Genomic DNA, 27,560 nt, shown 5'->3' with positions numbered 1-27,560 from the left:
CCTGGGTGGGGAAGATCCCCTGGAGAAAGGAAATAGCAACCCACTCCAGTACCCTTGCCTGGAAAATCCCATGGATGGAGAAGCATGGTAGGCTACAGTCCATGGGGTAGCAAAGAGTCAGACATGACTGAGCGACTTCACTTTTATTTAAGATCATTTCTTACAGTTTCTGGTTTAGTAGGAATACAATAATTTCAGTTCGTGAAGAACTCTACTGAAATCTGAAAGAGCTTCAAATCTTTGTAGGTGATCTTATGGTAACATCGTTCTTGGCCTTATGATAAACTGTATGTGTATATATTTGCTTTGAGACATAATCATCATCTTTTAGGCTTTCACATGTGATCCCCCAGTTTGAGTTTAAAGGAAATAAATTTTCTTTCTTAAAGATGTTTTATGAGGCTTTTTTCTCTCCTTGTGGTACTTCCTGACGGCCTGATAGTATATCATATATAATCAGAATGACACTAGTCTGAATACTTCTTTCTTTTTTTGGCAGCGTGGGGTAACCTTGGAAATGTTCTCAAGAGTCAGAGCAAAATTTCTGAAGCTGAAAGCGCCTATAGAAATGCTTTGTATTACCGAAGCAACATGGCTGACATGCTTTATAATTTGTGAGTATGCGTTGCCTTCCCTGGTTTGTTATCTTTGAAACATGTAATGGGCGGTGCTATCGCTTTCACTTCTGGAAATGGATATGATGATAGCTAATATTCTGAAAGTCTTGTCATGAATCATGCTTCTGAGGCTAGCAAATGGATGGTATTTGTATTACAACTCTTTGTTTTGGGTCACATCATTGATATTCCTGTGTATTGACATAATATGGCTGAAATTTTTAAGTAGTATGCCATATAACATACAAAAATTGGTTTAAATACTTTTAGTTTTTTTTTTTTAAAGTTTGTACCTTGGTACTTGGGTTCATAAAATAAGACTGCTGTGCATGATGCTCTATATACTTGATATCTTGATTTTTTTAGTGGTAGATTTTATCTTCTGTTAAAGAATTGCTGGTGTCAAAGTATGTATAGAACATGCACCGAAACTGGGAAGTTACCAGATAAGATAATATTTTTCTTTTTCCACCCTGTCCTCCAAAGGTAGTGATGATTAGGTTGGGGTAATGGGATAATTTGGAATGCTTGTGTATGTTAGGTTAGAAAAATCCCTGGGGGAAAATGCTCTTCTGTTCTTTGAATGGAAAAGCCCAGGAGGTGCAGTTAGATGTAAGTGGATAAATGCAAGTTAAACTGAAATCCTCTTCTGTCTCTTGTATTTGATACCTTTTTATAAGTAATAGAATCTTAGTCTAAACTTGCTTAAACACAAAAGAGAATTTATTAGCCCCCATAATTGAAAAATTCCTGGGGTTGACTAGATGAAGGCACAAATAGATCGAGGTGCTTTATTATGTTTTGAGTATTTGTCTCTATTTTGTATTTTTGGTTTCCTCAGGGTTCACTGCTTTTTCTGGGACTCTGTCTATGTTAATGAGATGACTCCTACACCACTGTGCATATAGAGTGTTCTCGGGCTCTGAAGGAGTTGTCTTGGTGTGTCTATTAATCCTGAAGAAGGTTCTGACTAACCTCCCTAGAGTCATGCATTCTTTCTTAACTGAAACAGACCTCCATTGGCAGTGCCTCCAGGATTGGAATAGAAGGGCGGAGGACCAGTTCCCTGTAGAAAGGGAACAGGCATCATAAGGTGTCTACGGCTTGTGTTTAATGACTGCAATGCAGTATCCATAGTATTAAACTAATTTTTCAACTTCATTTTTAAAATGGCTAAACCTCAAAGCACATATATTTTTTAAAAATTTCAGGAAAAAAAAAACCAAACCAAAATCAATATTTTTTAAGGGAAAACAGACAAGCTGAGCTCAGGTTAACTTCCTGTTTTTACATCTAGCTTGGCTTTTCCCTTCTAGACTTTAAACCTGGGGGCTCAGTCTTTTGGCCTGTAGTCTAAATGAGATCAATATGTATTTTGTGTTGACCTGCAGTGCTCAATTTTCTCTTTTTAACTTGTGCCTTCAAGTGGAGCGCTCCCTCTCCAGTTATACAGCCCTTGATATTTATGAGATCTCTGCTGTTTTATACTTCATCATATATATAATATATGTATATGTGTGTATATATAAAACCATCATTTCCCTGAAATAATTTGAGATAACATCTTTTTCTTTTCTTGAATGGATGTATCTACATTCTCCAGCAAAGTGCCCCCCATGTCTTCTTCATCTAAATAATGTGATGATATATTATTGATTCATAGTTTATTATTTAATAAAGAAGAACCTTATCAGTTTAATAAAGTTATACAAATGTTTATTTACTTATTGCCTCTGAAAATAATATTGTCAGAGGGACCTTTTGCCTTGCAGTTTGGGTCACATATGGCCACTTTGCTTCTTGGGCCTATTTTCTATACATTTTCGAGGAGGGGGGAAGAAAGCTGAACAACTAGCATCTCGTCTCTGAACTTGTTTGTCTCATCTGCAGCCATTGGTTAAACAGTTAACTATCTTTTGGTGATATTTGTTGGGCAGGGTTTGAAAGAAAAAGAAAATGTCTACCCACACTTATTCTTTGAGAAATTTACTCAATTAGATGAATACACTTTAGATATAATTTTAAAACTGCATTTTATAGCTCCCTCTGTGGATACATATATAAACTGTGAAAACAAATAGATAAACCTCCCTAAACCTTAAGGAAAATTCCTGCTGGAGAAGTGGTTGTTAACAAGATTGGGTCCCCCACCTCACCCTTTGTAGGAAATGGGATATGTCATAAATAGTGTCAAAGTAATGTTTCTAATATGGCAAGTTTCTTTAACTACACTTAACTGTTAGCTTAAATGAACAGGCAATTCCACAAGAAAAGGTAGCAATGATTTTTGTTGTATTGCGTTATATAACCCATGTGGTTCCCAGAATTCTGCTACATAATTGTGGTTTCAAAATAGGTGAATCCTTCAATGATTTTTAATAGTAATAAAATACATCAATAAATATTTTGCAACCGATATATCATAAATATTCCTGGTATCAAATATACCTAGGAGCAATCTTTTTTTTCTGTTTATTTATGTATTAAAAAAAACAAGGTTTTCTCAGGGACAATTAAGGACTATTTGACAAATAAACATATTTTAAGATATATATGCTATATCACATGACTTTCTCTACAGAAATTGTTCCTCGTTCTATTGCAAATTCTGAAAGTAAAGGAGTTTACTTTGCTCACTTTAGCCCAATAACATTCCTTTGTGGTAGCAGCAGATGTTAATCCCATTTCATATTATCAGTTAAGTCTCTTAAAGATGCTTTATGACCAAAACCTGAAACTAATGCAGCTATTATAGTAGTTAACCTGAAATGCTCATATTTATCAATGAATTTTATAGTTTTATTTGTTTATTTTTGTCTGTGCTGGGTCTTCACTGCTGTAGGCTTTTCTGTAGTTGAGGCGAGTGAGGGCTACTCTCCAGTTGCAGTGCGAGGGCTTTTCCTTGTGGTGCTTCTCTTGTTGGGGAGCGTGGGCTCTAGGTCTCACGAGCTTCCGTAGTTGTGGCTTCTGGACTCTAGAGCACAGGCTCAATAGTTGTGGTGCACAGGCCTAGTTGCTCTGAGATATGTGGGATTCTCCCAGACGAGGAACCAAACCTGTGTCTCTTGCCTTGCAAGGCAGATTCTCTACCACTGAGATTCTCCATCACTGAGCCGTAAAAGCTGTTGAGAATCACAAGCTCCTATTAGGTCCTCTACTTTGCCTTAAATAAGTAACCTAGATTTTTTAAAAAAACATATTCAATGTTCATAAATCTATGTGCTTTGTAAATTATAGAAAAAATCGTGTTGCTGGAAATTTTTATTTGGAATATAACCTGGAAACATACTTCATTTTGTAACTTCAAAATAAAATTCCTAAAGACAGGGTTGCCGCCACTGACCAGACTCAGGGTGATTCTAAGAAGCCAGACATAGTCTTTAAATTAATTCCGATAGTTTTATGTTTATATTTTAAGAATATAACTAGCACAACCAAATACTGTTCTAGGAGGGAAAAGAGAAAAAAAGAATGATTTGGAAAACTATTAAGTAAGAAATAGTACTAATGATAAATGGTTATATCTGAAGTTTAGGAAGCATTGCATTAAAAGATTTTAAAACTTTGAGGACTTCTTTTATACAAGATTAATTAATACCAAGTTATATCCAAGCAATGCATAAGTATAGCTATCAGTTCAGTTCAGTTGCTCAGTGGTATCCGACTCTGCAACCCCCATGGACTGCAGCATGCCAGGCCTCCCGTAGTTTACCCAAACTCACTGAGTTGGTGATGCCATCCAACCATCTCATCCTCTGTCGTCCCTTTCTCCCACCTTCAATCTTTCCCAGCATCAAGGTCTTTTCAAATGAGTCAGTTCTTTGCATCAGGTGGCCAAAGTATTGGAGTTTCAGCTTCAGCATCAGTCCTTCCAATGAATATTCAGGACTGATTTCCTTTAGGATGGACTGGTTGGATTTCCTTGCAGTCCACGGGACTCTCAGGAGTCTTCTCCAATGCCACAGTTCAAAACCATCCATTCCTCAGCATTCAGTTTTCTTTATAGTGCAACTCTCATGATGGAATAATTTTAAATTTTTTGGGGGGAACAGTTACTTGAATTACATTTATGTCCTAACCACTCATGTTAGTTGCTTATGTATGTTATGACAGTTTATCTTCACTTGATATCTACACAAAAAGGAAAATGAAACTCAGATAATTTGTGTAAGATCACACACACAGTATAGGAGCCAGTATTTGAATTTAAGATGTTCTGACGCTATAAGGCTGCAACAATAGTGTTTCTGCCCAAGCTGGCAGAAATAAATCAAGATTTTGAGGGGAAAAAAATCTCAGTATACAGCTTTCAAATTCAGGAAAATAGTTAATTCAAATCACCTTTCATGTAGAAATAAAATACTTGGAATTATATCTAACAAAAATATAAGTTAATTTTTTTTATGATAGTTCCTTAGTTTATTAAACTCAGGCTGTACTATTTTGTTAAAAACATCATGGGTTTGTATGTCTGAGCTAAGAGTTGCCTTTGAGAAAGTACTGTGGAAACTGTTTTTAATTGCCTAAACATGATCACATTCTGATACCACTTCAATCCATGTTACAGATTATAGTCATATAATGTGAAATTTATTTATTTTTTTATTTTTTTTATAATGTGAAATTTAAAACAGTACTTAGTTGTACCTTTTTGTGTTGAGGTATAATTGACATGTATGATTTTATTAGTTTCAGATGTACAATGATTCAATATTTATTTATATTGCAAAATGACCACTATAGGAAATTGAGTTAACATCTGTCACCATACACTGTTACAAATTTTTTTTCTTGTGATGAGAACTTTTATTTAGCATCTCTCTGTTAGCAGCTTTTAAAAATATATGATATAATGTTATTAACTAGTCACTTTGCCATGTGTTCCTTGTATCTCCAGGTCTTACTTATCTTATAACTCGCATTTGTACCTTTTGACCCTGTTAACCATTTTGCCTACTTCTAACAATTCTACTGTTAATAGCAATAGATGTATTACATTTATTGCATAGCCTGTATTTAGTCTTTTATTCATATTGTCAAATTTATTAAAATTCAATTGTTCCCACAACTGCATTGTTTGAAGGCCAGTTTAACAGATCTGCCTTATGATACTCATTTATCTTTTCAGGTGTAATAAATTTTCAGGGATAAGTCAGATGGACCATTGCCCAGTGATTTTCACTGTCAAATCTTATAAATACACAGCCGACTTTCAACCTTTTAACTACACTGCTCACTGCCATCAGAAATATAATTGATTTCTCATCTGAAAAATACTCAGTGTTCTTTCATTGTTATAGATTTATCCCAGTCAGTCTGTTCCAATTGCTACCTAAACAGGGAATTCAATAGAACACTGAATATTTCATTAGGCACCAGATTTCAGAATGCAGATAATAAATTTAATGTGGTTTAATCAATTCTTGATTATCTTACATAACAGAGGGGATTATTTCTGTGGATAATAGAGATTTTGCCACCATAAATTAGCTTTCATTTTTGTTCTATAAAAATGTAAGTACTCATCTAATCTGAAAAGCTAGGAAAGGAGTAATACAATAAACTAATAAATTTAAGAGAACTAAAAATAGAAAATGCTAATAAAGTAGAATATGGAGAAACAATGGGAAGTAATGAATAAGTATAAGAGCTTATTCTATTAAAGGATCAACAATTTATGGCAAAGATCATGGACAAAGTACAACATCTCAAGTATACAATATCGAGAATGAGAATGGGCCTGCATTCAGACATATGGAAGCTTAAAATAACAGTGTTAGTTATGGGTATTAAAATCTTAGTAATATGGGCACTGTTCTGAGAAATACAAATAATTAACATTAGCCCAAGAAGAAGTAGACAATCTGAATCAAAACCTTGGAAAAATGTGAAAATCACATTGAAGAATTTTCTCCCCCAAGGAATCAAGTTAAGGCATTTCATGAGTGAGTTCTATCAAATCTTTAATCAAATAGTATTTGTTGCACTAGTTATACTTCTGTTATTTTTGTGAAGCTAGATAAAATGGATAGTAAAAAGTCTGATGAAATTGAAAACCAAAAAGCAGAAGAGAATAATGACAATGAAACTCAGAAAGCAAACTAGCAAGAACAAATAACAGAATCACAACAGGCCACTTAGACTTATGAATATACATGTAAATGGCAACCTACTCCAGTATTCTTGCCTGGAAAATTCCATGGACGGAGGAGCCTGCTGGGCCACAGTCCATGGGGTCTCAAAGAGTCGGCTATGACTGAGCACATCAGTACAATATACATGTAAACATACCTTAAAATTAATATAGTAGATGCAGTAGCATATTAAAGATAACAACACCACTTTCAAATGAGATTTATTCTACGATTTATGGTGGAGTATTCAATACCGCAATTCAATTGCTATGCTCTTTAAATTTAAAAAGTCAGAAGAGGCAAAAAATTATTATCATCTCTAGAAGTGCTAGGAAAGCTTTTGATCAACATCTGCCTCAGTGAACAAGACATAAACTAGGAGTAAATAAATATTTCTGCAACATAATGATTATCTGTCTAAAGTTATAGAAATACCATATTTTATATTGAAATACAATGGTCATTACAATTCAAATTCAGCTTCTTGAGGTAGTGGCAGTTTCTTGTTGGTCATTATATCTCTCCATATCTATAGAAGTTCTAACTGTATTTTTTGATTTTATAAATGATTTATGAAATTCATATCAGAGCAGAGGAGATTACATTTATCACTAGAAGTGATAAGGTTAGCAAAGGATATTAGATAGCCACATTTGTGATTGTTTGAATGATTGTTTTGATCATTTTCATTGAGCAATTCTGGACAACAAGAGCCTTCTTGAATAAGATGTCTAGAATTGTATTTTCTTAAAGTTTCAGAAACAAATACATTTATGTTAGGGTTGGTTCTTGTATTAGTTTCCCAGGGCTGCCACAATGAAGTATTGCAAAATAAGTGGTTTAAAATAATAGAAGTTTATTGTGGCCCAGTCCTAGAGGCTAGCAGTTCAAAGTGAAGGTGTCCACAGGGCATGGTCCCTCTGAAACCTTTAGGGAAATCCTCCTTTCGCTCTTTCCTGTGGTTTGCTGGGATTCTTTGGAATTCCTTGGCTCACAGCTGCAGGACTCCAATCTCTGCCTTTGTCCTCACATGACGATCTCCCTGTGTAACTTTGTCTTTGCATCCACTTACAAGGATACCAGTCAGATTAGGGGCTTACTCTTGTTATCACATCACATTTGCAGTGACCCTTTTTCCAAATAAGGTATTGAAAGTTACAGCTTCAACACATCTTTTTTAGGAGAGACATAATTCAGCCCACAATAGCTGCCTATTGGGAGCTTTATTTTGAGGCAGAGTGACAGATTCTGTCCCCAGTGTCAAGCACAATGCCAAGCACGTGAGGTTTTAATGGGTGAGAGGGGTTAAGGGAAAGATTCCTTAACAAATCTAGAAATTTACATAGAACACGTTTATATGTCTCATGATGCTGAGATCTCTGTCTTCAGAGGAATTAATTTAGGAGGGTAGAGCAATGAGGGAAATGTGGGGTGCAGAGTTGTCACCATAGATACAGTTCTACTGAGAGATTTGTTTGTTTTTCAGGGTCAGGTTTTGAGGACCCTTGAGAGGTTAGAATGGAGAAGGCAATGGCAAGCCACTCGAGTTCTCTTGCCTGGCAAATCCCCTGGATGGAGGAGCCTGGTAGGCTGCAGTCCATGGGGTCACTAAGAGTCAGACACCACTGAGTGACTTCACTTTCACTTTTCACTTTCCTGCATTGGAGAAGGAAATGGCAACCCACTCCAGTGTTCTTGCCTGGAGAATCCCAGAGACGGGGGAGCCTGGTGGGTTGCCATTTATGGGGTCGCACAGAGTTGAACATGACTGAAGCGACTTAGCAGCAGCAGCAGCAGAGAAGTTAGAAAGATAAGAGATTACAAAATGGAAGTGGTGAGACTACCTGATAATGGGATTGAGCCATTCCTTGAATCCTCATTGAAAATAAGGCATGAGAAGGCTATGAAAGTGAGATCTGTAGAAATGAGGGGGGAAGTAAAGTGAAAAAGTGAAAGTTGCTCAGTCATGTCTCTGCGACCTCACAGACTATAGTCCATGGGATTCTCCAGGCCAGAATACTGGAGTGGGTAGCCCTTCCCTTCTCCAGGGGATCTTCCCAATTCAGGGATTCAACCCAGGTCTCCCACATTGCTGGCGGATTCTTTACCAGCTGAATGACTAGGGAAGCCCAAGAATACTGGAGTGGGTAGCCTATCTATCCCTTCTCCAGGGGACCTTCCTGAGCCAGGAATTGAACTGGGGTCTCATTCCTTGAATCCTCATTGAAAATAAGGCATGAAAAGCCTATGAAAGTGAGATCTGTAGAAATGAGGGTGGGGGACATAACACTTGGCCAAATGGCTAGAGTTCAGGACAAGGTTTCCTGCCAATTTCCATGGATATGTGTATGTAAGGAATGGAGGGAGGTGCTCAGAGGATACCAGGCAAATCGACAGGTCTCGCAAAACAGAGAATTCAGGAGAGGCTATCAAACAGGAATGCCAGGAAGTGCTTGCCATGTCTAATATCAGATGAAAGGGACTGAGAGACTTTGGTCATATTCCATTGGCTTGGAGTCATCAGAGCTCTGGATACATGAATCATCGGGCTCTTTAGTGATTCCTGGAAGAAGGTGAAACAGCTTGCAGCTAGCCACCTACTTGTTCACATGGCAAGAACAAGACCTAATACTTTATACTTTCATTTTGTTTTAATTGGTCATTTTTACCACTTCATTTGTACTTGAATGCAATATTGTTGTAGAACACTGAAACAGTACTGAAAAATCTGAGTAAAATATAAAAGTTATCATTGCATTCCTTACACATCTTATCCCCTCCTCTGGTACATATCTTTTTACTTTTTCTATATGTAATTATAACCTGTAGTTATACAAGCATGATTTTAACTTTTCCCCTGCATATGTGCATCACCAGTGATTTTTTACTCCTGGGTATATGTACAGATGTGTCATAATTTTCATTACTACCTCTGATTATATTGTTTCAATTGGGTCTGCTACATAGACATCATTAATAAATGTCCAGTAGGATGGTTTCAAGACTGTGTTGCTTGATTCTTCATTTCCCTAATTACCAGTGGAGTTTGTTTTGTTTATTAGCTGTTAGCAGTTTTTCTGGAAATTAATTATTCAGGTTTCTTACCCAGTTCTTTTTTTTAACACCAAAAACATTTTGTATTGGGGTATAGCTGATTAAAAATGTTGTGATACTTTAAGGTGAATAGCGAAGGGCCTCAGGCATACCTAATTCTCAGCCATTTTACCTAATTCTTTACTGAGATGTTTTTCTTGTTGATTTGTGAGGTTTAAGGTAAAAATAGGCCCCTCTGCTGCACTTACATGTATAACACAAACGTTTGTTCTGCAGGTATTTTCTCCTAGTTTTTGCTTGTATTTTTAATTTTCTTATGATAATCTATTGTACATAACTTGAGTCTATATATATATATATATATATTTATATATAAAATCCATAGACCCTTTCCTTTAAAGCCTCTGCATTTTGTCTCTATGAAGACCAGTCGTTGGCTAATATTTTAAAAAGCTATTGTCCATTTTTTTTAATGTTTTTAGAATTTTTTTTCTTCAGCTACTTAGTCTACCCTGTATTAAGGTGATTTTACCCCCAAAATGAAACATAATGTCCCCATAATAATTTATTGACTGCTTCTCACCTAGGCTGAATTATATGTAAACAAAGGGTTGTTGTTATGGGCTTTATTGTGGTCTTTTGTTTGTGGTCTTTTGATAACCTACACCAAGAACAAATTGTTTTATTTAATATAACTTCTGATATATTTTATATTTTAAAGGGTAAGTTTCCCATTCTCGTTATTTATTTTCAAGCACTTCTTGATTATTCCTCTGTGTTTTATTTTTAATATGAACTTATCATAGCCTTGCTAAATTGGATTAGAAGTCCATTTGGGCTTTTAGTTGATTTTTCAGTGACTATATATTCAAGGGAGATAAACTGACATTGTTCTACTCTTGAAGTATCCCTTCCATGTAAATGTATTTCTGCATTTATTTCAAATTTTAAATTTCCCATATTTAAAGTATTAGGTTTGGGACAGTCTCACATGTTTGTTGATGATTTATTCTATTTTTTTTCAAAAAAGGATTTCTGCTAATGTAAATTAGATTCTTTTATTCCCACTCATTACAGTTTAAACTAGTTGTTCTGATTATTTAGATTTTACTTTTTTCTAAAGATAAGAGTCCAAATTTTGTTGTTACTTTATCATATGTCGGGGTTTCAGTTGAAAGTTCTTTCTTGGATTTTTCCCAAATGTTATATTCTTATTTGCTGGGAGGCCTTTGCACATACTATTTGTTTTGCCTACAACATTCTCTGTTTTCTCCTCTTACGACCTCTTTATACCCTACTCCCCATCCTTTTTGCCTGGCCTCATACTTTAACATACCTGTATACTTCTCTGGGAAGATTTCTTGATACCTTTCTTATTACCAGAATTGGAATATGGATAGTTGGTCCCAGATGTTACCATAGCAACTAATACTTGTTTCTTTTTAGTATGGATCATATTTACATATTGGGCTTCCTAGGTGGCGCTACTGGTTAAGAACCCACCTGCCAATGCAAAAAGATCGCCTGGAGGAGGAAGTGGCAGCCCATTCAAATATTCTTACCCAGAGAATCTTGTGGACAGAGAAGCCTAGCAGACTACAGTCCATAGGGTCGCAAAGAATCGGATATGACTGAAGCAACTTACCATGCACACATGCGTATTTACATACATGATACCATGTTCTTGTTAGTTACAGTGCAATCTCTGTAAGGCCAGGGGATGTTTAGGTACCATTCCATCCCCAGTACCAAGCACCGTACCAAGCACATGAGCTTTAAATTGTGCACTAATCCATGGTGACTAAGAATCTAATGAATGATTTAAACTCTGTATATATTGATTAATTAATGAGTTAATAATAAACTATTAAATGAGTTGATTAGTGAATTCAGTGAGTGAAAATAAACGAACAAAATGCAAGTTTGCTGAGAACAGTCTCAGTTTTGCCAAGTACATCCAGTCAATTCCCTTCTTTTCATGTTACTAGTCATGTTCCCATTTGACTCTTCGTATTGATTTATTCCACTATTTTTTCCATTATGTATACCTATGAAAAAGCCATGCCCAGAAAATGTAAGAGTAGTAAAATTACCTCAAGGGTAACATGGTTATTGTATACATACTGAGGTGGGATAAAGATTCTGGAATATATCATCTGAGGTCAAGATCTGACTTTTCATTTCCTTTCTCCTACCAAACCCAAAATATTTTCTTTATGACAAACATATTGAAAAAAAAAACTTTTTTTAGAATTGATAAGAGAAAATAATTATGTTATATAATTGGATAACCAGCCAAGGGATGTTTCAGCACAACAAATTCTGGTATCTTTGTTAATCAGAAAAACTCAAATAGTAAATAATAAAGTATTTACTTGTGTTCTGATTTATTAAAACTGTGATGATGTTTCATGGTTCCTAAAATCGAAAAATAATCTGTTTAAAATCCTACTTGAGATGTGTAAGTGGCTATACAACTGATTTTTATTTATAGAAATACATTGTTTAAATATATCTTTCGCTAATTTTCAATTCTAATTTGTAGACTTCCTATAACATTAACCATCTCTACAGAAAAAGTGGCTCAACTAAGGATATAAGTGTAGCCTTTATTGAAAATATTTTCAAAAGTAAAAATTAGTAATTATTTGAAATTAGGGCAAATTAACCATGCTTGATGATTTCATCAACCATTTATATGCATTTGTGCATGTAAATTCTTGAGTATATTTTAGCATTAAATTATCCACTAGAGATTTGGATGCTACACTATATGCTGTAGAATGTAAAATGCTATATACCACATTCAAGAAATTTGTCCAAGTCTTCTGTCTTGTCAAGATGCCAGGATAGATTAACACAAGAGAATTAATATATGATGACCTGGATGTCTGTAGGATGATAAAGAAGAAGTCAGAAATAATTTAATGGAGAAGCTAAATTATAGTACATACAGATTGATTACAAAAGACGCACAATGAAAAATTTTTCATTGCAGGTTTTAGAGTGTAAAACATCATCTGTGATTATTCAAAGTACAAAATATAGGTAACATGAAAGCTCATTTTACAGCTTTCAAAGTATCTAGTGAGTTTTTGCAAGTGGTTTGCAGGGAGAAGCCATCAAGTTAGGTGCCTAGGGTACTTAGTTGCCTGGGGTGATCAGTCCCAGAGAAACCTACTTGTGTAATAAAAACACACAGAAGATTGACAGGGTTATCCTGTAGAAGTAGTGTTTTGGGGGGATTTCCCCCACTGTATTGTCACAGGAACTAGAAAGACTCAGTCGCTCAGTCATGTCCGACTCTTTGAGACCCCATGAACTGTAGCCCCCTAGGCTCCTCTGTCCACGGAATTCTCCAGGCAAGAATACTGGAGTGGGTAGCCATTCCCTTCTCCAGGGTATATTCCTCACCCAGGGATTGAACACAGGTCTCCCATATTGCAGGCAGATTCTTTACCATCTGAGCCACCAGGGAAGCCCCATTCAGAGTCCAGTCAAATCATCATGGGAATCATTAGTTTATTTGGTAAGCATATCTATCCAAGTGTTGAAAACTTTCAGTATATAACAGTATCAGGCAAAAGAATATTAGATGAATTATAATGATATTAGTCCAGGACAGCTTGATGCTATGAAACCTCTTGACTGAAGTTCCTCCTTCCTTGGAAAGCGCTGGAATAAGTGCTATTGGCATTTACCTCTGTAAATCCCCACTTACAGATCTTTTTTCTAAGTCACACTAACTTTCTTACACGCAGAGTTTTGTATTGTATTCAGTTTTTGTGTTAATACAATTAAACAGGTTATCACTTCATACCTGCTAACTTCAGAGCCATCTTATTTTTTTCCCCACAGTTCATTTTTGAATACCATTTCTCTGAATCATTGTGGCTTGATTTTACAGTTTAGCTTTCAAAGTAAAATCTGTTTTCTTGCCACTCTAAAATCCCCAGTGCTTGTAATACCTATATCAAACATCACTAATTTTCACACATTTATGAGATATACTGACCAATTATAAAGTTTGATTAATACAGATATTTTGAGAATGTTTATAGACATGAACCACTTCAATGGAAGAAAGGAAAAGTGAAAGTTGCTTAGTTGTGTCCCACTCTTTGCGACCCCATGGACTATACAGTCCATGGAATTCTCCAGGCCAGAATACTGGAGTGGGTAGCCTTTCCCTTCTGCAGGGGATCTTCCCAACCCAGGGATCAAACCAAGGTCTCCCACATTGCAGGCGGACTCTTTACCAGCTAAGCCCAAGAATAATGGAGTGGGTAAATTTCCCCTTCTCCCGGGAATCTTCCCAACCCAGGAATCAAATCAGGGTCTCCTGCTTTGCAGGAGGATTCTTTACCAACCGAACTATCAGGAAAGCCTAGAGGAACTAAAGAACATCCTGATGAAGGTGAAAGAAGAGAGTGAAAAGCTGGCTTAAAACTCAGCATTCAAAAAATGAAGATGATGGTGCCTGGTCCCTTCACTTCATGGCAAATAAATGGGGAAAAAATGGAAACAGTGACAGATTTTATTTTCTAGGGCTCCAAAATCACTGTAGACGGTGACGGCGGTCACGGAATTAAAAGATGCTTACTCTTTGGAAGAAAAGCTATCACAAACCTAGACAGTGTATTAAAGAGCAGAGACATCACTTTGCCGACAAAGGTCCTTCTAGTCAAAGCTGTGAGTTTTTCAGTGGTCATGTATGGATATGAGAGCTGGACCATAAAGAAGGCTGAGCACTGAAGAATTGATGCTTTTGAACTGCAATGCTGGAGAAGATGCTTAAGCGTCCTTTGGACAGCAAGGAGATCAAACTAGCCAATTCTAAAGAAAATCAACCTTGAATATTCAATGGAATTACTGATGCTGAAGCCGAAGCTCCATTTGGTCACCTGATGTGAAGAACTGACTCTTTGGAAAAGACCCTGATGTTGGGAAGGATTGAGAGCATGAGAAGAAGGGGGTGACAGGATGAGATGGTTGGATGGCATCACTGACTCAATGGGCATGAGTTTGAGCAAACTCAGGGAGATGGTGAAGGACAGGGAAGCTTGCTGTGCTGCAGTCCACGGGGTTGCAAAGAGTTGAACGTGGCTTAGTGACTAAAGGGCTTCCCTGAGAGCTCAGTTGGTAAAGAATCCACCTGCAATGCAGGGGACCCTGGTTTGATTCCTCGGTCAGGAAGATCCCCTGGAGAAGGGATAGCCTACCCACTCCAGTATTCTTGGGCTTCCCTTGTGGCTCAGCTGGTAAAGAATCCAGTTGCAATGTGGGAAACCTGGGTTCGACCCCTGGCTTGGGAAGATCCCCTGGAGAATAGAAAGTCTACCTACTCCAGTATTCTGGCCTGGAGAATTCCAGGGACTGTATAGTCCACGGGATCGCAAACAGTCGGACGCGACTGAGCAACTTTCACTAAGCGACTGAACAGCAACAGCAAATAGGCATGAACACTTTTGCAATTTGTTTATTGGAAATAAGGTTTCAATCATTCATTCAATGAATATTAGAGTCCTCAGAGTGATAGATGTTGGATGGTGAGAATAAATTGACAGAGTATAGTTTCTGTCCTCGAGTAGCTTGAAGTTTGGATTTAAAAATATGTTAATAAAGCAACGTCTCTTCTAAGCAAGAGGTACATGTATTATTATGAAAAGGCAAAGACTTAGCTCAGCTTGGAGCAAAACAAAGAATAGTAAAGAGAAAGACAAGAGGAGTCAAACTAGAAAGACAAACGAACAAGTTCATTTAGGAGGAAAATTGTACAGAATTGACTGTGTAAGTTTCAGATGACTGTTGGGCATCCACTAGGCAGCTAGAATGTGTTTCTACTACTCATGAGAGCATCCTGAGGTAGAGGATGTAGATTTAGGAGTAATTATAAAAGTGTGTGAGTTGAAACTAAATGTAAATAATTGTGGAGGGTGTGTGTGTGTGTGTAATGTATGTATATATATGGATAAAGGAAAGAAGGACCATGAATGGAATCCTGGGTAATACCAATATTAAAGGAGCGTGGTATTGAAAGTGGAACCATAAAGTGTGCTCAAAGAAAAAGAGAGAAACCTAGGGTGTTTGATGCCATTGAAGCTGATATATAGGAAAGCAAGAAGGGAGAAAATGGCCAAAGATCATGTGCTGTAGAGAAGTATTTCTATGAGAATTGTGTGTCCCTGTGGGGGAAAAATATTGACATTAATCATGGGGCTAGAAACTGGGAAATATTATGCATTTCTGAATGTAGTAGAGGATAACATTTTGTTTTCAAAAAGCAACAGGATATCCTGGAGAATAATTTTTTTCCTACAAAATGCATGGACACAATGACCAAAGAATTGAAATCCACACTAGGAACTCCTTAGGAGCTGGGGATATAATTTATTTATGTCTTTGTTTCTAGCACGTAGTGGAGACCTTGACACCTCCTTGGTACTAACAAGTGCTTTTGGACAGGACTGAATTAAACCACTTATTGTTTTACACTCATTTCATTATAGTGATGGATACTGCACATTGTGGTATTGATGTCTAGGATTGCTTGCTGGAACTGTTACATGTTGCCCTCCCCGTTGCAACCTAAAGTAAAATTGAGAGAAATCAGAATCTTTTTAAAAATAGGAGTCTGGCAACAGAAAGGAGGAGATTAAATCCTTCTTCTGCTTGTTTGTATTATAGGTTTTCTATTACGAATATAGTTTTAAAATGGCACAGTATGGGTCACGCTTTTGCATGTAGAAATATTCATTCAAAATTAACTGTGCAGAGAGAGTTAAACTATTTTCCATGTTGGAAAAATGATGAAAGACATTTTTCTGAAATCTCATTAAAACGGCCTTTAATTTTATAATCACTGTTTATGCAGAGCACTGTAGGTGCATTTGAAGACATGTATTGGAAAGCCTATAAAAGAGGTTTATTAAGAGATTCATAATTGCATCCTGTGTTTTAGTGCCTCGTGTTTGGTTTAACTTTAAAACTGATTGAAAGTTGTTCAAATGGCCAGAAGCAGTTTTGTTGTTGTAGCTCCTAAAATTATATTCATGTGGACAGTGCTGGCTGATAGGCAGCAGGATTTCAGATAAATTAATTTTAATTTTCTCAGAAGGAGGTTTTACATCACGGGGAAAAAAAATGTCTTCCTCTACTCTTGTAGAAAAATGAACAGAAATGAATTTGTTATTTGTGTGATTCCAGTCAGTCCTCTGCAGATTTACAATTACTGTGGCTTAAGAATTATTTCCTAGACACACCAGGACATACAGTAATCTTGTCTTCCATTTTATTTTTTTCTCTTACACAAAACTTAACTAATTTTGCCTTCATTTTGGGAGAAGTTGCTTCATATGTTGGAGAAATTTCTTAAAGTATAATTGAAGTTTTGAGGGAGACCATCTGGATATTAAGATGATGAATTTTAAAAATTAATATCTTGTCATCTGCTGCTTATTTTTGTCTTGCATGCTATTCATATAAATAGTGTACTAAATTATTATTGTGGCTAAATTATATCTCATATCACTCACTTCTTTCAATTTTTTGCTCCAAAGAATTGCATGAGGCTCCCCAGCTGCCCTATTTAAACTGTAGCCCCTGCACTGCTCTCACACTCCTGTTCTCCTTTACTTAATTCTTTTTTTTTTTTTTTTAACATTTATCACCTTCTAGTGAATTTTATAAATTCCTATTTAGCTGTATATAGTGGTATTTAAATGAGTACAACTGTTATTTCATTTTGTATATGTAAGCTTTATGTAATCTCCCTGAAGACAGAGTTTATATGTAGCCTAAGTGCCTGGTATAGTGGTTAGCTTATAGCACAAGCTTGATAAATATGTGTTGGATGTATATTTATATGCGCTGCCCATGATTTAGGTACATTCATTTTTCTTAAACTCTTTGTGTGTGAAGGGTGTGTCACGGATTACTTTAGGGCCTTGCCTCCCTGCTTTTTCTTTCTTCCTTGATCCCTGTCTACCTTTGTAGAGGAAGAATGAGTGCCAAAAGATGCCCTTTTTCTTTACTCCTCCATTGCTTTCAATTACAGTGCCCCTACATTGACTTTCCCCAGGCACCCTTATTTGTGGAAGTGACTAGATAGGGGGTTGGGTGAAAGGCAAGAGGGAGGCGTGTTCCCATCTTGCTGTTCTGATAATACAGAGAATAGAGTGAAGAAATACCCACCAGTCATCTAGAGAAGAAGACCCAGATCCAGCCTGGTCAGTGAAACCACATCTCATCTCCAGGGGAAAACGACAGCCAAGCACTTTGTTAAAGAATAGAAATTTCAGGTTAGGGGATTCATCTGAGCTACCCTGAAATCTAAAGGTAGTCCAGTTTTTAATGCCATTTAGATTCTATGGATTGTCTTCGATTTATTTCTTTTAATGATTGTGTGTGTGTGTATCCCCTGTATCTTTGCCTAATTGATGTAAAAATTCTCAGGAAGTTCTCTAAATCTTCAAAGATCAGATTTTGGAGTCAAAGCAAACCTGGGATGTAAAATGAGTACTCAGTCTCCTGAAACTTAGGATTGGAGAAGAGAGTGAAACTGTAATTATAAGCAACAACTGATATCAAAGAAAGATGAGCAAGATAGCCAATTTCTAGACTCTTCTCTAAAAAAAAAGTAATGGGAAGCATTCAGAGATGAGAAGTTTCTCTGGGCAGGGCCAGTACCTTTATAAAATATGAGGGTGGAGTACACAGAAAAGACAGGAGAATAAAAAGCAAGTGGTGCTGAAAGTATTCACCCATTTTCTCTTCATTGAACTCCTCAGTCCCCAACCTTCCATCATTCCACTCAAATCTTATGCTTCCCCGCCAGTTCTTTTTCCGTGTCTTCAGCCACTAATTTGCCTCTAGCTCCCATTGCTAGAACCTGTAAACAATGACTCTTGCCACAAACAGATCCTTGCTCTCTTGACCTTTGAGTTGAGTGAAGGAATATGTCTTTTCATCACCAAAAGTAAACCTGAAAGGTTAGTTTTAGGAACATTGTTATAAACGGTGTTTTGTTTTAATTCCTCAAGTACTTCAGGATAAGCCCCTAAGTGAATTGTTTCAAGGTTGTAAAATGTATTCCAGGCCAAAAGAGATAGGCTAAAACTTTGATTTTTGGAACTCCTCTTGCTTATTCTTAAGTTAGAAACTGCTGCTCTGACCTAACACCAATTCCTGCTGGTCTGTGAGATACATGATACCTTTTCCCCTTTCATAATTTATTGCTTCAACAGCAGACTTTTGTTAGAGCCCTGCTGTTGAGGGGCAAAGAAAACACCCACTTCATTGAACATTTATGTTTAAAGTGAGTACATTGTACTAAATCTCTGTGTGCCTGTGGGAGCATCTCTATCCCACATTATAACCATGTCTATGATGGAATCAGAGCCTGATTGTTTTCTTTTTTAGTAATATTTTTTTGAGTGTGTTGATTCCTGTGGAATTCACGAATGTTCATTATTTTTTTTTCCCCCGGTGTCTTAGCAAACTAGTTTAAGTTAGATTTCCTTGTTTTGGACTTCCACCGTGCATCAGACTGCATCATCGTACCCTGTAAACAACTTTGTTACTGCTTTTTGAATGATCCCTCTTCCCTTCCAGTCATTAAAATTTCTATAATGGCCCTTTCAAACTCTGTTTTGAATGAATGAATGAACAAATCAAGAGTCTCATTACCTCAACTTTTACTGAGTAGGACAGGCTTTGGCGTGTATGTATATTCCAGCTTGGGGTTCCTAAGCAGTGATTGGGCACTGTCCAATTGATAAATGTCTCTCCTTTAAAAAATGACATTATAATTACTCATCCATGTTGCATAGCCCCTGTAAATAGCAGAGAATAAAAGCCAGTCTGTATATAGGTTAAAGTTCCATCCTTGGTAGTTACCTCTTTTAATTTGTGTTAGGTGTGTTTTTTTAATTCTTAATTTTGCTTGTTTTAAATCACAAAATTCTCTTAAGAGCATGAGGGAATATTTGAAAGAGATTTGACTATGATCCCAGAAAATAGACCTATTTGAATAGTATTGGTTTTTGTGGGGAGAAGAGGAGTAGAAAAGAGGGAAAAGTTTTGTTTTTTAAAAAGTTGAACACTCGCCTTTGCATCATGGAGGCAGATTTGTGAAATACTAAGGGCAGGGTTTTGGCATTAAACAGATTTGGATTCAAATTGCCCATTTATTGGTCTTGTGCTTGGATCAAATTGCTCAATTCTTATTCTTCATCTGCAAAATGAGGTTCTGATATCACCTGGTGTTGTAAGGATTAAATGCAGTGCCTGGAAACGTGATGTCATTGTATAATAGTGGAAGTTAAAAAGTTTGTTAGCTGTTGGTTTTATCCCATTTCTAACTGTACACAGCTCTGCTTTTGTGGAGGATATTGCTTATACTCACTGGTAAGCATTTGCATTGAAAGGAATGGGTCTTAAGCCCAAGAATAAGTTACATTGATCAGAGTCTGCAGAGAAACAGAACTGATCGTGTGCGTACTACAGTAAAGAGATGTATTGTAAGGCTTGACACATGCAGTTATAGGGGTTGAAGTCCCACAATCTGCCCTCTGTAAGCTGGAGACCCAGGAAGGTTGGTGGTGTGGTTGAAAGACCTTGAGAGAGCCTGGTGTAAATTCTAGTTCGAGTCTGTGAGCCTGAGCACCAGGAGTGCTCAGGGCAGATCCCTGTCCCAGCCCAGGCAGAGAGGGAGAAATCTTCCCCTTCTCTTTTTGGTTCTAACTCAGACCTTCAACAGATTAAATAATGCCCACCCACAATGGAAAAGGCAGTCTGCTTTACTTTATCTGCTGGATACATTGCTGATCTTACTGAAACATCCTCACAGATGCACTCAGAAATAATGTTTAGGGACTTCCCTGGTGACCCTATGACTAAGACTCAACGCTCCCATTGTAGCAGGCCTGGGTTCCATCCCTGGTCACGGAACTAGATCCCACATATTACAGTTAAGACCTGACATAGCCAAAGAAATAAACATTAAAAAAAAATGTTTAACCAGATTTCTGAGCTCCCTGTGATTCAGTGAAATTGACACATGAAATTAACTATCACAAGTGTATTGGTTACAATGCACTTCTTGGTGAAGTTGATTTGGTATTGGAGGCTGTAGTTTATCCACCTTTGAAGCAAGTCTGAGATGTTTATTATATATTAGGGTTGGCATGTACAAATACAGAAAGAGAGAAGAGAAATTTGTTGGTATAGAAAATAAAAAAAGCACTGGGTATATGAGCAGGAGAGAGAGGGCAATTATTAATGTTTAAACTAAGAACAGGTATGTATTTCCAGACTACCACTGTGGGGTCATGGAAAGACAGTGATTTGAAGCCTGGCGGTTTTGAACTTAAGTCTCATCTTGAGGCTTTGTGATTATATTACAATGGGCAAGCTATTTAACTTTTCTCTCTGATGTTTTCACATCTCTAAAGTGAAATGAGTAATAATAGTTTAAGTTGCTAATTTTAAGTATGAAAAGAAATAATATGGAAAACACTATCATAAAGCCATCCAGCTTAATTCTCTTTCTTACTTCCTATTAAGTATTGTTTTTTTTTTAACTAGGAAAGTATATTCACACCTATTATTATTGTATGACAGGTAGAGGAAAATGTAGCCTTAATTATGTATTCAGAAGACAGGTATAAAATGAATTATGCATATATTAATATACAATATAGTCTGCGAATCCCATATCCAACAATAATTAACTAAGTGGATTTGAGTAACGATTCTGATTTGGTGGTTCCTTATTTGTAAAATGGGGATTATACCCTTATAGGTTTATTAAGAGAATTACATAAGACAATAATTGTGAAGCATTTTGTTCAGGACCTGTTACAGAATAGAAATGGACTTATGTGAGTAAATGCTTAACTAGCTGTTATAGTCCAAGTTTTAAATCAGAAGTATCTTTGTAATGAATGCTCCATTTAACTGAGTCTTCATCTTTTTTCCAGACATGTTACTATAGTGAGACTACATTTCTCTTTCTTTAGACCATAGGCAAAATCTTAATTTTAACATAAAAAATATAAAAGCTACAACTTGTTCATTTTCCTATTATTAATTGATGGGGTTTTAGTAATACATTGGAAAAATAAAAACAATTTTTTTGTGGATGCTTACTGCCCCATATTTGATAGGTTAGATTAGAATAAAAAGTAATTATGAAATAGGATGTCATTATTATACTTTATTCAGTTGGCAAAGTTTATATAAAATCAAATTTAGAACAAATAAATAGGTCTGTGTCAAAAGAAAGATACCAGAGAGGAGGCTTAACTGTATTCACTGACACTGGATTGCTTGGCAGTTCTGTGACACTTGGAAGTGATGTCCAGGGAACCAGGGTTCAGCTGTGGGAGGTATGTGATAGAATTATGTGTGCGCATCTGTCTAGTTCATGTCACGTGGATGTTGTCTTTTTCTCCATCTCCATTTCCATTCTTCTTCATGTAATAAGAATACAGAGCAGGGTAACGACGTGCTCATTACCCTGTTTAGTGGAATTTAACCTTTTCAAGAAGTGACATCTTTTGATTTTGCTCAGAGTACATATAGTATATAATAATCATGTATAATAACAATAGTTTAAAATAAATATCCAATTAAATTGTGCTTTTTGTAGCACACATATTATTATTCTAATAAATTGAAATTGTATGTTTTAAGTAAAAATAACTTTTTATATTCCCTTTCTCTCTTGGTACTTTTCTATCCAAAATTCTCTTTGTAAAAAGGTTATTTTTACCTATTATATTGAAATGGTTTAATTTAGAAAAGAAAGAAAAGGAGAGAAGGAAATTTGCGTTTTTTTGAGGGAAAAAAAATGTGAGTAGAGAGAGATCTTTTGCTTCATCCTCAATAAAAAGTTTGTTATCCTAGGGTGACCTGAAAGCCATAGACATGCCATGTGAGACCAAAAAATTATATAACTTTGTCTCTGAAATCTCCCATGGAACCCAGATTCAGTCACTTATATCTCACTGAATCCTCTGAGAAGAAAATTCTACCTATTTTCGTTTCACTTGATAATTCCTATGAGTTTCCTTCTTTTTAGTTATTTGAGGATTGAGAGGATTAATTAAAATGTTTTTATATAAAAAATGCTACTAATGCATTACTCGTTTGGGCAAAGAGTGATAACTCTGACCACTCTGATGTCTGGGCATTTAATTTAAGAGTTCCTATTTCATGCACCTATTATGCTCTTGAGTTATTTAAGTTTAATTGAATATTTTAATTGCAAATTTCATACTTGGCAGTTGCCTCATCTTGTTATCACTCAAAACCACACAACCCATACTTTGTATTCATTCAAATATAATTAAAGTAAGTTTTCCTTAAAATTTTCTATGAGAGCCATACTACATATTAAATATTTTATAGATAGTTAAAAAAAAGAAACCATAAATGAAACAATACATGTGCTTCTTTTATCAGTAGAGAACTGATAAGAAAGTTAGTGATAAGAAATCCCAGATAACATTAGCTTAAACTACCTAAAATTGTATTTTCTGTTCAGAGAAGTCCAGAGGTGTACAGTCTTATGGTTGTAGGAAATTTTCATAAAGAGCTCAGTTTTCTGGACTCCCTTCAGTTTCCTGTCTACTGTCCTCAGAACAGGGCCTCCACCTGTTCTTAACAAGACAGAGGAAGGATAAGGCCGAACATGCTCCCTCCTCTTTAAGAACTTTTCCTAGAGGTGCTCAGGCCACTGAGCTTTTACTTCACTGGACAGAGTTCAGTCACATGACCAAGGCTACTGCACCAATTGATTCTGATTCTTTGTATATATTTAGTGGCTTGTGCATACTAGGTGCTTAATTTCTAAACTCTTGTATCATTGTAAACCTTGGCATTACTGCAGTTAATTCAAGCTATAGTAACTTACTTTATTTACAGCTTCTGTTTTTAAAAAGGACTTTTGAGTTTCACTCCATTTACTGCTGGGATAGTCACTTGAGACTTTTGCCTGATATCTATTTTATCAAGCAAGATTTGGGGGCATTTGTGTGTTATGAGTTTAACAGGCTATTAATTATCACTTCTGTCTGTTAATAGAGATTACCAATTTATTTTTCCAAATATCTTATTATGAACATGCCTAAAACTAGGCGTTAATCTTGAAATAACAGAAGAAATGCAACTCTAATATTATTTCACAATTAAATTATATAAAATCTCATTCTTTGAGTCATTAGCTAAATTAGGAAATTTGACTAGGTAATTTGGATTAATGCAAAGTTTGACTATGATGCCAAGCCAATCCTAATTAACTTCAGTTGGGAAATTTCAAAGGCATGCATACCTTAGGAAAATGTTGAACATCCGAAACATATGTGTCTATATCTGAGGAAAGAAATCTTAGTTACAAAGTACCTACATGTGTTAAAGTATAATAAAATAAAATAAAATTCAGAAGAAAAGGCTCAATTGAAGATGAACATGATGTTTTTGTTAGTAATTGGACCTTAGGGATTATAAATTATTTTGTCAACCATTGCTATAAACATTAAGCTATCTGCTGTATATGTTTATTTTTTGGCTTCTTATCTTTTTTTTACTTTTTAGTTTGTATTGGGATATAGCTGACTAACAATGTTGTGGTAGTTTCAGAGGAAAAAAGAAGGGCCTTAGCCATATATATACATTTATCCATTCTCCCTCAAACTCCCCTCCCATCTAGGCTGCCACATAGCATTGAGCAGTGTTCCACGTAAGCTATCTACTTTATTTTGATGACTAAGAATTCTTGCCCAGGGAGTAGCAAACAACTTATTACTGAAATATTTTTAATATGATCTAAATTTTAAATTGCCTTATTTTTCAGTTTCCAGAAAGTTCCCTACATAGATAGTCATTTAATTTCCATGAAACTTGCCATTACTGCTACTGGTAGATGAAAATGCTGCCCTCTGTAACTCTGGTTTTTGTAAGCATAGTGGGCTTGGTCTGTCTGGAACTCCATTCCCTGCACACTTGCTTTCTGTAGATATTTTATCTGGGCTGTCATCATGGAAAGGTATCCCTTTTGTGGGTTTCCAGAATACTTTACATTTCATTTACACTGTATTGTGAGTGTTTGTTCATATGGCTTCACCATGAAATAGCTCATTCAAAAAATATTGATCTGTGTTTGGTAATCTTCTTCTCAATATTTAGTATGTTGTAGGTGTGCCATAAATTATGTTGTAATGAAACTGAAAAAAAGAAAGCTGCTGTTCTTTGTTGTTGTTTTTCATTCACTAAGTTGTCTCCAACTGTTTGCAAGCCCATGGACTGCAGCACTCCAGGTTTCCATGTCCTTCACTGTCTCCAGGAGTTTGCTTAAACTCACATCCATTGAATTGGTGATGCCATCCAGTCATCTCATCCTGTCATCCTCTTCTCCTGTCCTTAATCTTTCCAAGCATCAGAGTCTTTTCCAATGAGTTGGTTATTTGCATCAGTGGCCAAAGTATTTGAGTTTCAGCTTCAGCATCAATCCTTCCAATGCATATTCAGGGTTGATTTCCTTTACGATTGACTGGCTTGATCTTGCAGTTCAAGGGACTCTCAAGAGTCTTCACTAACACTACAATTTGAAAGCATCAGTTCTTTTGTGCTCAACCTTCTTTATGGTCCAACTCTCACAGGTGTACATGACTACTGGAAAAAAAATAGCTTTGACTAGATGGATCTTTGTCAGCTAAGTGGTGTCTCTGCTTTTTAATATGCTGTCTAGGTTTGTCATAGCTTTTCTTTCAAGGAGCAAGCATCTTTTAATTTTGTAGCTGCAGTCACTATCCACAGTGATTTTGGAGCCCAAGAAAATAAAGTCTGTCACTGTTTCCACTAATTCCCCATTTACTTGCCATGAAGTAATGGAACCAGATGCCAAGATCTTGGTTTTTTGAATGTTGAGTTTTAAGCCAGCTTTTTTACTCTCCTCTTTCACCCTCATCAAGAGGCTCTTTAGTTCCTCTTTACTTTCTGCCATTAGAATGGAATCTTCTGTATATCTGAGGTTGTTGATATTTCTCCCGGCATTTTTGATTCTAGCTTGTGATTCATGCAGCCTGGCATCTCACATTATATACTCTGCATGTAATTTAAATGAGCCGGGTGACAATACACGGCCTTATCGTACTCCTTTCCCAATTTTGAACCAGTCCATTGTTCTGTCACCGTTTCTAACTGTTGCTTCTTGACTCGCATACAGGTTTGTCAGGATGCAGATAAGGTGACCTGGTATTCCCAGCTCTATAGAATTTTCTATTTTACTATTTTTTAGTATTTCCCTGGTCTTAACAGTTCATGACACTATGTAACCCACATCCTGTTCACCCATGGTTTGTGTAAGTGTCCGCTTCACTCAATGCAATACATATTCTTGAAAAGTATACTTTTCTTCTGCTAATGTGCTTTATTAATACCAACTTTGAACACGTCAGATTTCAACCATTTTAAAGACCTTTGTTTGAACCTGAGGCAAAATGTAGCTTTACTTGAAGATTTCTATGTTTTTGACAGTTCTATATTGAGGGCAACTTTCAATTAATACCAAGAGCCACTGACATTTTGTTTGACTGTACTGACAGTGGTAGGGAATGGCATGCTTTAGAAAATGAGAAAATATATTCTTCTGTATTTCTAAATGACAAGTCAGTAGAGATGATGATGAAGTTTTTATTGAGAAAATAATTTATTCCCTATATTTTGCCTTTTTACAATCTATGTTCTTTATATAGTTCATGTATGTGATTATCAAAGACGGGAGGACCCTATATTCTAAAGAAATGCATTGTAGTTAGTACATATGAAATACTAAATGCAGTTTCTTAACCTGAGCACTGTTGACATTTGGGCCAGAGATGTCTTTGCTTTGTGGTGACTGTCTTGTGTCTTCTAACATGTTTACATTTTTAATGGCATACCTGACCTCTATCCACGAGATGCAAATAGCATCCACCAGTTGTGACAGACATACACATTTCCAGATGGTGCCCAATGTCCCCTGGGTGACAGTCATCCCTGAGTGAGAAGCACTATGCTAAAAAAAAAAAAAAAGTGTTCCCCTTCTGTCTCTGTCAATATGTAGAATCAGCCAGAGGTCGTATGCCTATTGATACTCACTGTTTGTTTTTAACTATGTCCAATCCACTGTTACCATGGATTTGACTGGTATTCATTTAGCAAATGTCTAGAGTCTTGTGATTGTTAAGAAAAGGATATTTAGACCAGGACGGAGTTGTTGGGGGAGACTAGGGTAATGATGGGCAAAACTTTCACAGGAAAAAGAAAGTCTCCACACTCAATGGTAATTCCTAGAACATGATCAAAATCAGGTTAACAAAATGCTGAAACAATTTAAGACAGGGCATTTTGTTGTTTTTTTCCCTTAAGTAAAGTGGTCTTTAGTCTAAGTATTAGAGTAAATAGTACTTTGTACATCCAGTTGTATTTTCTTCCTTCAACTGTAACAAGTATTTATTCTTTCTGTTTCCCCAATTTGTATTCTTCACTGACTGCTTTATTCCAGTGACTGTGGTCCTGAAAGATAAGTCATTTGGGGGAAAATATGAGAAGTAATATATTTCAACCTATTAAAATACACTATAATATATCCATCTTCACATGAAGGTGTATGCCACTACTTACTAGAGATCAGCAACATTTTTTCAATCTCTCACCCAAAAGATACTTTAAGTTTACATTAATGAATAGCATGGGCCAGTTTCCTTAATTG

General features: G+C 36.2%; 1 protein-coding gene across 2 annotated transcripts in view; it reads left to right on the top strand.

Annotated features, from left to right (window-relative positions):
• TMTC2 (transmembrane O-mannosyltransferase targeting cadherins 2) overlaps window positions 1–27,560 on the top strand; it is a 389,698-nt gene that overhangs the window by 222,359 nt on the left and 139,779 nt on the right. For both annotated transcript variants that reach the window (XM_043447075.1, XM_043447076.1), the window contains one exon: window positions 500–614. In XM_043447075.1, the coding sequence (XP_043303010.1) occupies window positions 500–614 (115 nt within the window). The remainder of the gene's footprint in view (window positions 1–499; window positions 615–27,560) is intronic.

This window comes from Cervus canadensis, chromosome 25 (assembly GCF_019320065.1).
Source record: "Cervus canadensis isolate Bull #8, Minnesota chromosome 25, ASM1932006v1, whole genome shotgun sequence".
Lineage (NCBI taxonomy): Eukaryota > Metazoa > Chordata > Mammalia > Artiodactyla > Cervidae > Cervus > Cervus canadensis.
The sequence above is the reverse complement of the archived record's forward strand: the minus strand, read 5'-3'. Positions and strand labels throughout refer to the sequence as shown.